Below are 17,212 nucleotides of genomic sequence, written 5' to 3'. Positions count from 1 at the left end.
CACCCCCGCCCGGGACGAGGTCCTGTGCCCCCTGCTCTGGGTGAGCCTGCTTGAGCAGGGGGGTGGCACTGGGCGAGCTCCCGAGGGCCCTTCCAACCCTTGCCATTCTGTGATTTTGTGAAATTAGGATCCCTTCGTATTAATAGTGGCATTCAATACTGGTCACACCATTTGAATGTAAACAAAGGATTGAAAAATAGTAAAAACAGATAGGAAACCGTACCAGGGGAATAAAAAAAATACTATCGTTTTAGGTAAGGAGTGAACCAAGTACTGCTAAAGGTACCTTGAGCAAGCCAGATATTACTATTAAATTTTCTCCTAATGTAAGAATGAAAGAATATTTAGCTACACTTAAACTGTAAAGGAAAAGGTATCGATCAATGTTGTACGTAATGTATAGTGCTTGATTTACTAATGAGGACAAGAGTTTAGAATATTGGTTTGGCTTTTTAAATATTATAAAGAATATGGAGAGCATGCGATTGGGTGAGATAACCGTGGGATATACCATCAGTCATGCTTTCGGCCATGCGAGGCTCTCGCTCTTTGGAGCAGCCTGGGAGGATCCTGAAGGAGTCACGAGGCCGGCCGTGCCGTACTGCCTGTGATGTAGATGTTGCATGGTCTTCTGAAAGAGACCCGACCGTCATTTCAGAGCCATTGCGGTATCCCCCAGTTGGAAAGCCTGGAACACTTGAGAGACTCCTCTAACCTGCATGTCTCCACTGCAGGGAGAACTGGAAATTAAAAAGGGGTACGAGAGGACTCTCTTGTCTTCTTTACTGTCTCTGCCTGGCAACAAAGGTGGTGGTGAGGAGGACCTTCCGAGTGCTGAGGACAGATTAAGTCAGCTTGGTAGAGTGCGCATGTGTGAAGACTTGGTTTGAAGCTCGACTGTGCCAAGTCCTTTGTAGAAACTCTGGGCATTAAACGGGGAGTGCTTGTCGTGCACCTTTTGCCAACAGCAAGCAGCACAGCTGTTAATTTTTACATTTGTGTTAATGCCGAGAGCCTCTGAAATCCTAAATTGTTACGAAATGCATGTTAACGATAAAGGCCTTACATCCTTCCTTATATAGTCCTGTCATTTAGCCACATTATTCTGGACAAATAAACTTTACAGACAGAAAAGTTATTTTTGTCTCCATAAATATTAGCAATTCTTCTCAGCCCGCGTTGGATAGGACAGGCGATGAACCACCAACTCAGAGACGGTTTCCCAGCTGGCCGCAGCAGAGCGGTGCTTCAGCCAGCAGCCCCAGTGGAGGCGCCGCTGGAACGGGAGGGATTCCTGGGGCGCAGTGCCGCCTCGCCTGAACCCTTACTCATTCCCCTCTACCTGTATGTTTGAATTACCTTCTCTCAATCTCTGCTACTTCGCCCCGCAGAGCTTCTGGCGAGAGACGGGGAATTTGCTGGAGCCGTGGCCGTTTGGAGAGTGCCGTGGGTTGTTCAAACTTATTTCCAGAGAGTGTAGGTCTCTCTTCAGGGGTGATGGAAAGTGCAATTCTCAAACGCTGTGTTTCAGGTCTTTTGGAGGAAGGCCTTGGTCTGGGGGGATGTTCTTAATTAAATCAAATGCTTTGAGTTTGACTTCATAGAAAAGGTTTTTAAAGAATTGATCCTTATGCCCCTCCACAACTTCAGTATTTGTGTACTAACTATTGTGTCTGTAGTTTATCCCGCTTTGCCTTTTTTGCATTCCTATTGAAAGAATGTTTTTTTAATTCATCACTATTTATGAATTATTAGAAGACAGAATAGAAGAAGGAATAGTTCTTCTATATTCAGTAAAGCAATTAAACATTCTGTGTATTTATGGAACAAAGAAGAAACACTGGCAGAGACGGTCTTTTATGAGAATATGTGGGAGCTCTCTGTGGGGTGCCAGTTTGCCCGCAAAACACATGTAAGGCAATTTCAGGGCATGATGCAAAGCCCGTTGAAGTCGATGGAATTCTTTCCCATTGCTCCGGTGGACGCTGGATCGAACTTACCCATGAGGAGAAGGAGTCATTTGAGGAGACTGTTCCACAAACAAGCGCAACTGCAGGGTGCCGTGACTAGAAACTGATTAGGGAGCTGACATAAATTGAATGTCTCCACAAAGATCTGGAATAATTAATGTGTGGCAATTAGATGGAAGACAGCCAGATCCCATGATGCAGCTCTGTAAGGATGGGTTTACCTGGAGTATGTTGCCAGATGCTTTTTCTTGTTTTTAAAGAAAACTTCTGAGTAGTTATTTGCTAATGCACGAATCTTTGTAATTCAGTACCTTTTTTGCTGCGATGGACAAGATCTATAAACGCGCTTTTTCCTTCGATGATAATACGGGGTTAAGGCAGCCAAAAATTTTGATTGTTTCACAGGCTTAATTTCAGGCAGACTAAACTTCATCAATTATCTGAACTTCTACATGGTGCTTCCTGCTAGGCTGGGCAGTGCTGAAGGGCGGCAGTCAGCTGCTGGGAAGCATTTATGTGGAGCTGGGCTGGGCAAATCAGGGCTGAGTGGTTCTTTCATTTTATCCATTTATTTTATTCATCCCTCTGTGAAATACCGTTCTATTCTCTATACCAGCGGTCTGGCTGGAAAAGGTTAAGGCGTTAATTCAGCAAGGTTGTATGTGTACTTACGGTCATAGAGATATTCCTAGAAAGCTAAAGATAACAATTTTGAAAAATCTATAGTCATCACGCATCTCTCCCATATTAGAAAGCGAGTATGTGAATATATTATAAAAGGTCTATTTTGTTAACTAAGTGAGGAAAAGTACTTACGCTTTGGTGTGCATTTGTTTTTTAGGGAACAAAACCGATGCTTTAAAACCTGGAATAAAAACGGAGACTTCTGATCACCTCTATGCCATGAAACATACTTCAAACACTACTAAAAATTGCTCTTTATTAAAACAGTATACGGCTTCCTCCCCTTTTAAGGTGGATAGTTTACATCCGTATTCATCTTTAGCACATAAGCCTGGCATAACAGCAGTGACTAATATTCAACAAGATTTTTCAGTTCCCTACGGGTATTTTGAATGCAGTAGTAAGCAACCTCACGTGACACCTTATGTTAATTGTAAGAACTTTGATGTGTCGGTCAAAGATTATACTGGAATTTTGCTGAATGAGAAGATGAATGGTGTGCCACCGATTCTTCCAGAGGTCACTGCTCCAGGCCCCCCAGCCCATAAAGACCCCCTGCCCACTATACTTGAACATCAGCCAGCCAAACCGAATTGTCAGCTTCAGTTAGACAATTCTCCTTCTTCACAGATGATCAGCTCCTGTGATTTGTCAGTACCGCTAAGCTCGCCAGCAAAGGATGCAGTCGGAAACGAAGCCGACTGTTCCCATGGCTGCCCAATGGAAAAGGGCAGCTCCCATGGAGAACAGATGTGTGATTTTGACTGTGTTGACGAAAAGCAAAACAGTGCACTGGGACAACCGACTGATTCTGAAGAAAAAGCTGAGGAAATGTGGTCAGACAGCGAGCACAATTTTTTGGATGATGACATTGGCGGGGTTGCTGTGGCACCTTCTCATGGTTCTATCTTAATTGAATGTGCAAGACGTGAACTCCATGCTACCACACCTATCAAAAAGCCCAACCGCAACCATCCCACGAGAATTTCTTTAGTTTTCTACCAACACAAAAATTTAAATGAGCCAAAACATGGTCTAGCCATGTGGGAAGCAAAGATGGCTGAGAGGGCGAAAGAAAAAGAAAAAGAAGCAGAAAGATTAGGAACGGAGAATACTCAGCTCAACTCTAGCAGCAGGAAAACAAAGCAAACAAGTGAAAACAGAGATATTTTTTACGAAGACAATGAGTTCAACCAAATTCCATCACGCAGAGCATTAACAGTAACTAAGGATAACGTAATCACAGTGTCTTCTTATGCCCTTACACGAGTCGCAGGGCCTTACAACCATTGGGCATAGGTTTTAGTATCAAATGCCTCCTCTTGGTGCAGTGTTACACAGTGTTTCTTTAAGGTGCTGTTAAAGAACAAGTCTCGTGTCGTTTACTATTTGCTCATCTCAACCATTTTAAGGCTGAGGTAAAAAAAAAAAAGGGGGGGGATTTCTTCTTAAACTGTGACTTTAACATTTGGTGGTGCTCAAGCACATTTTAAGCAAAAAAAAAAAAAAGTTGTATAGTTTTAATACATTCTAAAAAAGATTTTGTTTAGGTTATTAACCTTGATTGAATCATTCAGTTTATTACCTTTAGGAATTTATATTTTGGTGCTTTAAATCAAGTCTGTTTACTACAAAAATCATTTATAGGGATTTTAACAGGTTCACATTTTATGGTGTTAAATCAAGTTATACAGTAATAGCTCTACACAGCTCTTGGTGCTTAACCACATCAAACAGTTAAAAATAAATAAGCTGAATTATTACTTCATGGTGCCATTGCTTTAACAACTTCCAACCATTGCTATGTAGTCCAAATTACAGATAAATCTTTTAGAAAACCAATGAATTTTTTTCTCTAGATTTGTCGTTATGTATGAAATGAAGTTATTGGTAATGATGGCTGGAAGTTGTTTTTAAGCTGTAAATATATATTTTAAAAGCACTTTCTATTTTTAAAATTAACTTGAAATAGTATAGTATAAGGATCATATTGTCTAAGGTTTGTGCATACTCTACAGAAGAAATCATTTTATTCTTGCTGTGTAGAGTTCCATATTGTTACAGCTGCAGTATGTATGCTTAATAGCATATGTGATTGTTTTTAGACTTGCCCTTTTTCATCAAAGATTTTATGTTGCATATAAACAACAGTTATAAAATACAGAAACGTTTTATTGTTTTCAAGAGAGTGTACAAACATGAAATTAGGAGATGTCTTGTCAATACGTGTGTTGCTATTGGGAGTTATGAATATTATTTGGTTTTTTAAAGGCAGCATTTGTTATGATTTCTTTGAGCAATAAGTGCATAAGTCTCATTCGTTTGGAGCATTATAAGTTAACATGACAACCAAATGTTCCTAATGCCTCAGGGGTAGGATTGTTTTGGGATAAAAAAATACCCCCTAGAGTTGCCTTATTCTATTCTGGAAAAAAAAAAATTAATTTGGGGAAAATACAAAGGAAGTGTTGGAAAAGTATGAAATTTCTAATATTTAACAACAATTTTTTCATTAAGAATAACCCACCTGTAATATTCACCAGCTTTCTCAGCTCTTTTTTTTTTTTTTTTTTACAAAAATGTTTTGTAAATTTTTTAAGTGATTTATACATTTCATGTAGAGAAAGGGTTGTATTCTTCCTTCCAAACACATGAAATTTATGTTCTCCGTTTCTGTTGAAAAAGTGACATATCATGAAATGAGTATTTGCTAACCCAGAGGAAAAACAGACACTCCATTGGTTTTAAATGCTATAGCATCCCATCTTCTTTCTGATTCTCCTCTCCTATGTATTTCTTTTTTAAACTTATTTATTTAAACAATTTACCAAATGACAACGTTAGCTAAGGACCGACCTCATCCTGCAACTTCTTCCATGAGAACAGCTCTGTGTAGCCATACCTGCCCGGTCAGAGCCAGGAGGACCGCTCAAGCCAGGACTCCTCTCGTGACTGAGAGCTGCAGGATCAGGCCCCAGAGACGAAGCTGTACCTTAATTCTGCCTTGGAGTCCTCCCCGGCTGGGTAACCTGTAGGTATAACGAGGTCAGAGTTTTCCAGTGCGAAAATATACTAATAATATACTTGATAATATTATAATGTAGTGGTGCTGTAACAGAGGAATACGAACTATCTAGATCTGCTTTATTTAAAACCTAGACAAGGTGCTTTTTCCTTGAAAAGTTGAACTGTAAGCGCTATATTTACAGTTTTGGTACGAAAAGTACATAAATTGTATTTTTAACACATAGTGCCAGTTAGGACCTTGGTGCTACAAATACTTAAATGCGGCTGTAGATCAATGAGACTATTCTCCTGTACAAACGTGTACACGTGTAGTGTTTGCGGGAGCAAGGTCTGAAGTAGCAATCACTATGTAACGACCTTGGGTTCAATTCCACAGATTCCTGTCAAAAGTAACAAAAACGTTGATGGCAGAGGATGGCCGAGTTGAACCCGTGCTTTGTATCTTACCTATTTTAAGTAAAATTTGTAAAAACCGGGTATGCTGCAAATTTTAGTTCAAAGCTTAATATTAGTTCAAATAGAGGATATGAAGGGATTGTAAATAATAATAAAACAAAAACAATATTATGCCATTGTTTTGTACCAGCAGTTTTATGCTTCTTGACTATGTAATATACAGTATACATCAAATCATTATGGTATTTTGTGTGCCTTAGATTTCCATTTTAAAACTTGTATATTTTTGGTGAGCCGAAGATTAGTAAGAATTCCAGCTGTCCCTACAGTAAGTAGTACTGTACGTTCTCTAGCTGTTCCATTCATGTATTTGCTATCTGAAAACCCTTGTTCAACACCACGATCCATCATTTACAGAAAAGATTAGTTTCTTGGTTTCACTGATAGTGCTGATAGCTTTAGTTTCTATAAGGCAAATCAAAAAAATCATTTATCATTCAGCGCTCCCACGTGAATAACAATTTTTCTAACAAAATTAGTAAGTTAGAGCCATCTCTTTACCTTTTAAAATGTTCAGATCATTAAAGTGGATCGTTTTTACTTGAATCTTCCCTTATAAAGGCCCATGTTTAACTTACGTACGATTGGAAGCATCAAGAGAAAACTGTTCCATTGAAAAACCAGCAGCTTCCCTCAAAGAAGTGAGAAACCGAAAGGTGGATCAAAAAGGATACCTCCAAACATAGCCCCTGGCTAGTCACCGCCCAAGTGACTGCGCCAACAGACGTTCAGTAAGTCAGGTCTACCTTTCCTGAAATGGCAATTTTAACAGCGAAAAGTGTATCTTAACGTAATAGTTGATGCTATTAACTGATAGGTGCTAAAACTCAGAGTTACTACTTTATTAAAGATTACTTACATGAGAAGAATATATCATCTATACAATAAAATAGCATTCGTGGTGCTCTTCCCTTGACTGTCTATCACGTAGCTCCTTTTTCAGCGTGTACCTACCAGGCAGGTTAGCTGGTCACTCTTTTATTTCCTGCTGTGGCACACGGCAGGTTGTGATTTGAGAAGCTAAGATTTTCTATTGCTGTACTGCGGTATAGAAAATGCAACTATTTACTGTTTTTACAACTGTGTGCTATTTATTGTAACATTTCAGAATATTTATCGGTCTTGTACACAAATTACGTTGTTTTGAGTAAGGTTATCATTTTGTAACAGTATTCGTCTCTTAAAATTTGTAAATCTGTGGGTCTATCGCTTTCCTTTGCAGCCCACACAACCACTTGTAATTTGCTCTTACCCCTTAACAAAGTCCTTCCAGGGTGGCCAGATCGGGAGCTGGATCTAAAATTAAGGAAGCTGGCTAGGTCACACCTGCATATTTTGCTTGGTTTCCGACAGCTGGCACTTGGCTCTGGTTGAAAAACCAGAAAACGGATTCAGGTGTGGGGTGTGGTTGGCTTTTGATCCTTTTTCACAGTAGCAAAAACTGTCGTGATCCAACATGGGACACCTCTGACTCCCCAGAAGCAATGTCTCTCATCCCTTTGTCCTCTGGGTCCAGTGCCACCACTCCACCCTCGCTTTGGAGGGAAGGAGCAGAGCTTCCTGCAGGAGCCAGTTCCCTTTGACTCACTGGGTCCCTGTTGGAGTTACTGCAGTCGTGCCCAATTAAATAGTGGATTTTACTCGTGCGGGTTCTCTGCGCTTACTTATTTGTAACATGCTGTTGTATTACTGAAAATAGAAAAAAATCTATAAATATTTTAGTCACAAGATCCAAAAAGCTTTTTAAGAACTTAGAAATACTTGTGACTTCCTAGCTGTAACAGTTGTATTCTTTTTTTTTTTTTTTAAGGACTTTCTAAGCTAACTTTTCCTTAGAAATAACTGCTGTTAACAGTCCTTACCTTACCTATGACAGTGCTTCTTTATACTTAGAACAGGAAATAACTGTAGTATCTTAAGCAACATTTTATGTTAAGCATGGGTAAATGACAACTTCTTTAGTACTTCAGATTATTTGTAACATACAACTGTTTGGGGTTTTTTCAAGACCTTTACAATATCATTGCAGTATTACACTAAATTGGGTGGGTTAAATTTGGGTCCTGTTTACGTTGCTGCAGCCCCATTGACTGCAATGTGCTCATTCATCAAACCTTCATACAGCTTTCATCTTTTAACTGGATGGATATGGAGACAGTTGACCAAAGTCTGTGCCAACCCAGAGACCCGTGCAACCCTGCCGCAATCGGTAGGTTTTGCGAGGATGGGTGGAGAGAGATTTGGAGTTAAATGTTGTACTTCTGGTTAAACACAGAGGTTGAAGTGTTTGTAGCGTGAGAAGTGATTCACGGTCTGTAGAGAGACATAACACCTTCACCTCAAGTTCCAGGCATGCAGGCAGGTCTCCTTCAGACCACCTTCAGCCTTGGGCTCTTGGCAGCTTTTTTGATTTTTCTTATTTGATAAGTTGTTCGATGAGAGAGATGCTACGGAAGCACGCTAATAAAGCTGCATCTTCATGGCTTTGTATTTAAAATGTAAGGTGAGTCTTGGCCTTTCACCTCCTATGAAACTTCCCTCACGTTGAAATGAGCTCCTTCTGTCAAACAGTCATCAGCTTTGTAATCCATTTTCATATATGTAAATATATATATGATTTTTCTCCTTTTTTCCACAGAACTCTTGTAATTTCTAGGTTAACAGGAAGAAATAACTGTGCCCTCAGATGTATGAAAGACTAAATTGCATGTCTACTTCCACACTTTTTATACGTAACAGCAAATTATATTCAGGCAGCGTTGAACAAACTCGTTCAGGTCTGTTGTGGTCGCTACAATTCAGATTAGGGTCTTTGTGACATATCTTCCATAGATTTGTGTTCTATTTCTTGCATGGAAAGTGTTTGCCCAGCTGCCATCTGTGATGCTAGGATCCGATCTTAAGTAACACGGTTAGAGGTGAGGAACAGTCCAATCACATTTGGAAATTCTGGCTTTCTTCTTAGTTTTATGAGGCATTGATCTGACTTTCAGGAGGAAGCGTAGAGGGAAAATCTTTCTGTAAAGCTGGACTGTAGAGAAAGTTGCCGTGATTATTGTGACACCACAGTACTGCGCTGCAATGTCTGTGCTACAGCATTCTTCTAACCAGTGAGGATGAGTTGTGTCATGCAGCTGTGGGTATACGTAGAAATTCATCATCCACATCTCCTCTGGAGACAGTAATCTCTCCGTTGTTCTCTGCCTGCGTATACTGGTTTAAGGAAAAAAAAAAAACCAAAGAGGAGGGAGAGAGCTGGTCAGCCTTTCTATAATCTGTGTAGACGAACGAGGCAGCAAGCACTGCTGTCACCACCAATCTGCTGCTCCTTCCCACGATCAAGTTGGAGAACGTGGAAAGCTGATGGGATGCGCAGCACGACTAAGTCGCAGGCAAAGCTGTGAAGGTACAGTTGGCTTTTGAGACAGCCTTCTCTGTACACGTTGTAGTTGACAGGGTATTTCTTTATGTTGACGCTTTTTTTTGGTACATCTGACTTTAAATTTGAAAGCTTTTTTATTTAGTCCGTGACACATTTATGTTCTTTAATCTTAAACAGAGTGGCCAGCGTCAAAAGTCCTGAGGATGTGGCTGCTTAGTGGAACAGTACAGACCGGCTTCGCTGGCTTCTGGCATTACCCGATGCTCAGTTAGACAGTTTTCACAAGTTGTCTACGTGCTGCTCCAGTACATTGCTGCGATGTTATAATTACATAAAGGAAAGAGTTTTATATTTGAGGTTTTCTCAAAAGACCAAGGATTTCTAATAATAGTATCTCATCAAGCACCAGTATACCTAGAGATTGCTTCTTCTAAAGAGTGGTTGAAAATACATTTTGTATTTCATTACTTTCCTATCAAACCATTTTCAGTTATTTCAGAGGACTAAGCAAAACTTTTTGTTTAATTCTGTTATTTGCACACTTGATTAAATTACGAACACTTAATTTTACATAATGTTGGGTTGTCTCCCTGAAGAACAATTCATTTGACTAGCGTTGATTGGTAGGCATTGCTTTCTACTCTGTGCAGATGACATCGAATGCTACAGCCACCTTCCTCACTCCATGGTCTCTACGGACCCTCTGCTGCGGTCAGCCATTCAGGTATCACTGTAACCTGCTGCTGAGTGCTTGAGATGCTTGTAACTACCCCAGAAGTTCTCCCTGTCCCTCTGCAGATCTGCTTTGGTACTCCGCGCTAGCAGTACGGCTGTCAGCCTGCTCGTGAATGCCCCTGCACGCTGTCGCTGCTTTGTAGGTAAATCGGCCAATCTTCATCTCAGGAATATCCTAAGAATTTATTCTGCTTAGGACTCTTCCAGAATTGATTTCTTTCAGTCATCCTTTATTCTATAGATGACAGTTCTAGGGTTGTGGTTTTTTTTTCCTTCGTGTTCTTTCATAGGGAGCCTAGAACATTGCAGATGTTTTTTCATTCCTAGAGGGAGGGACAATTCATTATCTGTCGCAATCAGTCTCTTCTTACTTTTAAAATCAAATAAGCAACTTTCCAGTTAATTTTCAGATTTCTTGATGTAATTGTTACACTCTGTTCTTCTATCTGCAAGTAGCCAACCAAAAGAGACTTTGCAAGACTAGAAAACTGCTCGCCCCCTGAGAAGGGAAAGTCATCCCTTCCCAGAGTACGAGAGTTTTGCTTCTGTTGCTAGCATCTCTCCAGAGTGCCCTCTTTTCTTTGGAGTTACTCTGCCAGCTCTGCTCACATCTTAGGCCTCAGGCAGATGCTGCAGACCCTGCACAATTACAAGAGCAGGAGCGTTTCTTTACATCTTCTGGCTGTATCCTTGTGCAGAGATCAGAGTCCTTGTGAGAAAGCCAAGTGTTGCGCAAGTTAAATGCCTTAACTGCCATAGGACTGCTTGGGAAACAAGAGTGGAACAATGGATTTTTTTGGCTTGTTTTGTTCTTCCTCTGTAGCAGCAAGTGGAATTGATTGAGCTTGAGCAGAAAATAATTAAGAGTTGCTGCCTTTTATTAAAAGGTATAGGGGTGTCAGGATCATTGATCTCCTCTTTCCGAGACACAAAGACTTCAAGATCCTGTTTTGAATCCAGTTCTCCCGCTCATGATCCCAACGGTGTTTGCAGTGTTAAACCACGTACTCGTAACTTCAGTTTTGAAAGATCCGAGATGCTTCTCGATGCTGTCGCCTCAGTTCTTCCCACAACAGCATCTCTTTCTCTTTTCTTCTACTGGACCATTATATATGTAATTTTTCCACACAAAGTCAGAGGACACAGGTGTAGACCTCAAAAAACTGCATGGGTAAGGAGGACAGATTTGGCAGCTAATCTACAGAGAGTTACAAGTTACAGCAGACGAACCGTATTCCAAAGACGTGCTGTTGCAGTGGAGCAAGGGAACTGCGAGTTTGATGTTCAGTATTGCAGTTGTCGCCACAGAACCTTTTAATACTGTTGTGGAGAGTTTTGTGACCTGATCAATATTTTACATGTATATCTGTATTTTTATTATAATATTGTAATGGAAAAGGGTCTAGGGTTTGAGAGTCGTCTTAAAATAAGAATGAAGGCCCTGATTCTCACTTATACTGCTGTCCTTTGGGTCACATTAAAAGGATAAAGGGGCCTTAAATGGATGTCGATCCTTCGGAGTATCCCATTACACTGATAATGGTATAAAAGGCCGGTAGTGTAAATCAAAACCGTTACCAAATGGCTGATTTGTACAATCATCTGAAACCAATTTCATGATACCCCTACCGTGCATATACTGGCCGGTAATACCCAGATTGTTCTTAGCTCAGAAATACAGGTGGAAAAGAAACCAGCTTGTTTTTTATCAGGTTTTAAGCATTCACTTCTGTTGGCTGTGCTTCTCCTAACATTGCCTACAAAGAGAATGTGGTAAAAGATTTGTACCTCTAGGTAATGGCCTGGGGAGAAATCTCATAGAATTGTCAACAATACCGTTTCTGAGCTTTGGTAGTTTCTCTTAAAATACCTGTTTCTCTTTTTATCATACCTTTATCCCTTTTACTTGATTATATAAAGCGGAGTTGTAACAAATCTACCGTACTCCTTTTCTTTTATGACCCAACAGGGCGTGTAGCATTGTGTGGTGGTGTCACACTGGGGTGAGTTTTGAGACACAAAGCTAAAAGCCAGCGTTTTCTGACTGCCCTGACTGTGGTGATGCTCGACAGTGAAACTGTTGGCACCGCCCTGCGTGCTGGAGTCACGCGGAGCTTCCCTGGCTGCCAGCGGAAGCTTTTTATGTAAGTAAGCATCATGCCCTGCTACCTTGCAGTTATGAAACGCGATGCAATGCAAACTTCTCTTTCAAAAAAAAAGTTTGAGGAACAGGAAATACATTTTCGTTCTTAAATTTCTAAACTGCAGCGATGCTGCAGAGCCGAAGGAGAACAGATTTCATCCTCACTTTGTGAATGCCAATCTCATCCACGCAACTCGAAAGGCAGCGTCTGAACTTCGTGAACCTCTTGTCCTCAAAACGAAAAAATAACTGTAGGCAAGAAAAACAAATCTGATCTCCTAATACCACTAAAAGAAAGCCAGTCCCACCCAATACAAACATTCAGACATTTTAGTCTTTAACAATTAATTATTCTACAATTATTTGTTCCGTTTGGAAGAGAGAGCTCTTCGTAATGTGACAATATCCTACCAGGTCATAAATACTGTTCAGAATTTGCTGTCGTTAAAAAGAACATGAATATGTAAGGACAAAATGTACTGAAATGCTATGGCTGATGAATTCTTTTCTGCTTTGCAAAATTAAAAGATTAACGGTATGCCAGAGCAAAAGAAAGAAGTCGGCATTTTCTTTCTTTCCTTCTCTCTTTCTTCTCTCTTTCTTTTTCTTTTTTTCTTTCTTTGGGATGCATTTGATATTTATTTTTCAACTTTGAGGTTTTGGACTATTTCCAGTTACCAACCTACTGTATTTAGATCTGGAACATAAAATTAACTTTTTTAAACAAAAGATGATGTACAGGGAGAAAAAAATCAGAAAGAAAAAGCACTTCATTATGTCACAGTATTTACAGGAGAAAGTAGGAAAATTACTTCTTTTCTCAAAAAAACCCCATTTGGGGCCTGATTCTTTCCTAGCGTAACTGCGCATAGCTTCATGAGGCTGGTGGGGCTGTGAAGAGTTACGCTAGCTGAGAAACTGAACCTTCAAATCTTCTTTACAGACAAGGGAACCCTTACCAGCAGTACTTGAAGACTTGTGAGTTGTGACTGCATGTTACTTGAAAGATCTAATTAAGCTATGTTTTTTGGTGCAAGCAGTTGTTGTACATGATTTCATGTTTATGTAGCAAGATGCATTGAAATGTTGATACTAGTATTGAAACATACATGTAAAAATTGTTGTTGTGGAAATTGTCTGTTCTGTTCTATTTTTCTTGTGTGTCTCATCTGTTTAGAACGTAAACTTTCTTTTTTTTTTTTTATTTATTGTCCTAACTGAATAAGGCTAAATGAATACTGTAATTGAAAATATATTTTAAATCTTGTCATGAGTTTTTAAAAAGACTATTACAAATTGTATCATTCCTGATTACACAGAACTTTGTGGGTGGTTTTAAATAAATTTTATACTTCTATTTTGCACTTAGTCGTCTAATTTTTCTTTCCTGCATTTTTCATGCATTTCTTCTTGTAAATGCTTTGAGAAATTGAGAAATAAAATAAAGTTGCTTTCCCGATACAAACCGAAACAAAGTCATGCTGGAAGTACGTAAAGACTAAAAATTCAGTCTGGGAGAGCCTGTATCATGCAACTTACAGCAAAGTTAGTGCCCCGCTTCATAATACAGCATATAGTGCTACATATATGCCCCATTTAAAACCATCACATGGCTTGAAATTTTAGACAAGGAATTAAAAAATTACTGGTTCTGAAGCTAGAAATAGTCTAGTCTTGCAGCATAACTGAGGGTGCCAAGAACCTCATCAAAGATGTTCTGACAATAGCAAGGAGTTACTCTAATTAAAGTACTAGTCTTTAGATTCTGTATGTTTATATCATTTACCTTAGAGTCAGTGAAACTGAAGTCAGTAAAATATCTTTTTAAGGAAGAGTAAGAAAATAATTGCTAATGAAAGTATTTTCATTTTATGAGCCATTTTACATGCAGAAATTTTGCTCTTATCACTAATAACCATTGCTACCTGCAGAAACGCATTTATGAATTAAGGCAGCCCTATAGGTTCACCCGGGCCAGCGGGGTTTCTGCACTGAAGGGGATGGGCATAAATGATTTGGCTACTTGGTCCCTCTCCTCAGTCTGCCTTTGCTTTCGGCCGGACTGACCGGGCCCAGGCAGAGCCCTACAGCAAGAGAAGCAGCCAGAAAATTCTGAGCTGTGCTTCATCTTCTGACTAAAAAGGACAAAATGGTTTGTGAACACATCCGCACAGTGTCTCTTTTTTTTTTTTTTCTACCAGCCCTGTCTGGCAGAGCAAGGTTATAGGAATAATTTACTGTGGCTTTTAATTCCCATATGTGGAAACAGTCTGGGTTTTTATTTGCTTCAAATCAGGGGGTACTTTTTTTTCTCAAGACAAAACAGGCCTCGGCACTAGTCTGCTTTACTATGTGACTGTTTAGTGCAGAACAATACTAGACAGGATTCCTGTTGTTTAGATCTGAAAAAAAGGAGGAATACCACTCTCACTGTTCGTATTTGCTTCTTTTCCTTCTCCATTAAGTGCAGCAGCAAAAGCTGCTGTCACAATAATCTTTCAGATAACTGGAATCTCCTAGAGGGCCGAAAAACTCCACTATCCTCAGGCTTCAGTAACTCCCTGGTAATAAACTACGTCATAGGATATGGGGCATCGAGTTCCTGGGAGCTGAATGCGGTCATCCAATGGGAAGGCCTTCACCCTCCGATGTAATTTGCTGCTCTTTTAGAGGATAATCATTATAGGGTTTTTATAGCAGCATCTCCCAACTTGCCCCAGGCCTTCTCTAAACTGTACCATCAAGCCTTTCACCAGAGCTACGTGTTCCATGGTTTGATACTAGAGTCTGCACCCTATAGCACAGGTGTCTAAGAAAGCATGTGGCTTCTGAACGGCACTTAAAGACCTGGGAGCAGACCCAAGAACATCCTTATCGAGGGAGGGCTGTTGATGAGAAGCTATGTTTTCCAGCTCCCTTTCAGGAACTGCCAGCCAACTGCTTACTGCCTCCCCCGGCATTCCCGCTGCCTAGTGTGTTCCTAGTCAGAGCTACATTTCTCCATACGTTATGGAGCATATTATGTACAGAGATTTTAAAATTCAACTTCACCAATAGCTTGTGGGAACAAAACCAAACCGTATTTGCCTGCCCTGACATCCCTGAAAGGCTGCCAAACATGAGTTTATCTATCTTGTAGAGTTCAACACCCAGAGGTAGCTTCAGTGCTTTCTCATATTGTAGATTAGTTACGTAAATTATACAGGTGATAAACTCTTGATGTATTGCAGTTGGTTGCTTTTAAATTCTTAAGATGCTATAGCCTTAAATTACAATACCTACTAAAATGCTATTAATTGGTAACAGTAGTTTAGACTGCAAGATAAACTTTTCTGCTAGTGCTACAGTTAAGTTACACATTTCTGCAGTAGTCTAATACCTGATAAAGATCATAGAACAGCAGTGTTTGCTGTTGGATAAGGCTAACACTGATTACTGTTGTCATATATTATTATACAGTATTAGTTTGCATCTTCAAAAGGGGTATTCATTAAAATATAGGGCTTTCTGTGAATTTTCTACATCAGAACAAGCATCATATTCAATTGTAATTTAAATACAAGATAGTGCTTCAATTATTAGTGTTTTGGTTCAAGACACGTCCTAGATAGTCTAAAATAAAATAATTACCACCAATATCCATCTGTGTTTTCAGTCTAAGACACACTGGAAAAATATTTAAAATGTAGAAATTTAAACACAGCTATTTCCAATAGCCATCAGATGGAGCACGATTCCTAAGATGGGCCTCTTAATTGTGGATGCTCTTGCTTTTATGATAATACACCAGTTATACAAAATTCTTTGCAGTTGAATTCTTGAAAACGTCAATGTCTTTTTACACAAAGCCAAAAATGACTTAAAATCCCTACTGTATCACATGTACGTCTCCACTCAGTCCTAACGTAACTGGGTAACACCTTGCTGTTTAGTCCTGAATTGCTGCTGGAGGAGGCATCATGACTCAGGCTTATTTCTCAGCACAAAACAGTAAAACCTTTGCCTCCTGTGGCGTAACAAATTGGCAGTCCCGTTTCTTGTGACTGCTTTGTTTTACTTGTAGACTTCTGCCTTTGCATGCTGATGACTGACTCCTTTCACCTGAGGAATCCCTTCAGGGAAATGAAGCACTCATCCTGTGCTTTGTCAAGCAAACACTTCTACAACAGACCCTAACTCACCTCCACAACAGCAGAAAGCCTTGTAAGGATTCATCTGCGTTACAGCTGCTACAAGTTTTAAGGGTGAGATTTGCTGGCCTGCTGCAAATTATCCTGTTCTAGGAGGGTAAGAAACTGCAAGCAGCTCAGGCGTGCCACCGTTTAACAACCCTCCTTAAGGTGTAGCTCTTGTGACATCTCACTAGCTATGTAGTCCAAAAAAAAAAAAAAGAAAAGAAAAAAAGACGAATGCTTTACTGTAGAGTGCTCACCAGCGAGCCTTTCAAGCGCTAGAGGCTCTGGATCACCACAAAGAGTACTGGCAAGTATTCCTTTTACGTGTAATTTCTATTGCATCTGAGCAAACATCAGTTTTAGTCTTCCTCCTTTGCCCTCTCGCCCTGAAAGAGGCGTTACTTGGGGCTGTTATTGCACATAGAAGTTCTCAGGATGCTCCCTGCTCTTCCTGTAAGTTGCAGCCTGCATGGTCCACAGCCAGTTGAACATCTGAATCCCTACGCTCAGCTGTACTGCCCTGGGAATTACACCTGCCTGCCCTTCGGATTGGAGGCCTGTGCTCTGCTGTGGGAAGAGGCTGAACATTTCAGGCAGTAGTGGAAGGGAAACAGGTTCCCAGCTTTCAATCTCCTGCTTT

At 40.1% G+C, this 17,212-nt stretch overlaps 1 protein-coding gene across 1 annotated transcript in view; it reads left to right on the top strand.

Annotated features, from left to right (window-relative positions):
• The window catches only part of TET1 (tet methylcytosine dioxygenase 1), a 65,421-nt gene extending 60,248 nt beyond the window's left edge, over nt 1–5,173 (top strand). The window contains exon 11 of the mRNA XM_009636988.2: nt 2,812–5,173. Coding sequence (XP_009635283.1) covers nt 2,812–3,953 — 1,142 coding nt within the window. The 3' untranslated portion in view covers nt 3,954–5,173. The remainder of the gene's footprint in view (nt 1–2,811) is intronic.
• The last annotated feature ends 12,039 nt before the right edge of the window (nt 5,174–17,212 follow it).

This window comes from Egretta garzetta, unplaced genomic scaffold (genome assembly GCF_000687185.1).
Source record: "Egretta garzetta isolate BGI_Z169 unplaced genomic scaffold, ASM68718v1 scaffold204, whole genome shotgun sequence".
NCBI lineage: Eukaryota > Metazoa > Chordata > Aves > Pelecaniformes > Ardeidae > Egretta > Egretta garzetta.
The sequence above is the reverse complement of the archived record's forward strand: the minus strand, read 5'-3'. Positions and strand labels throughout refer to the sequence as shown.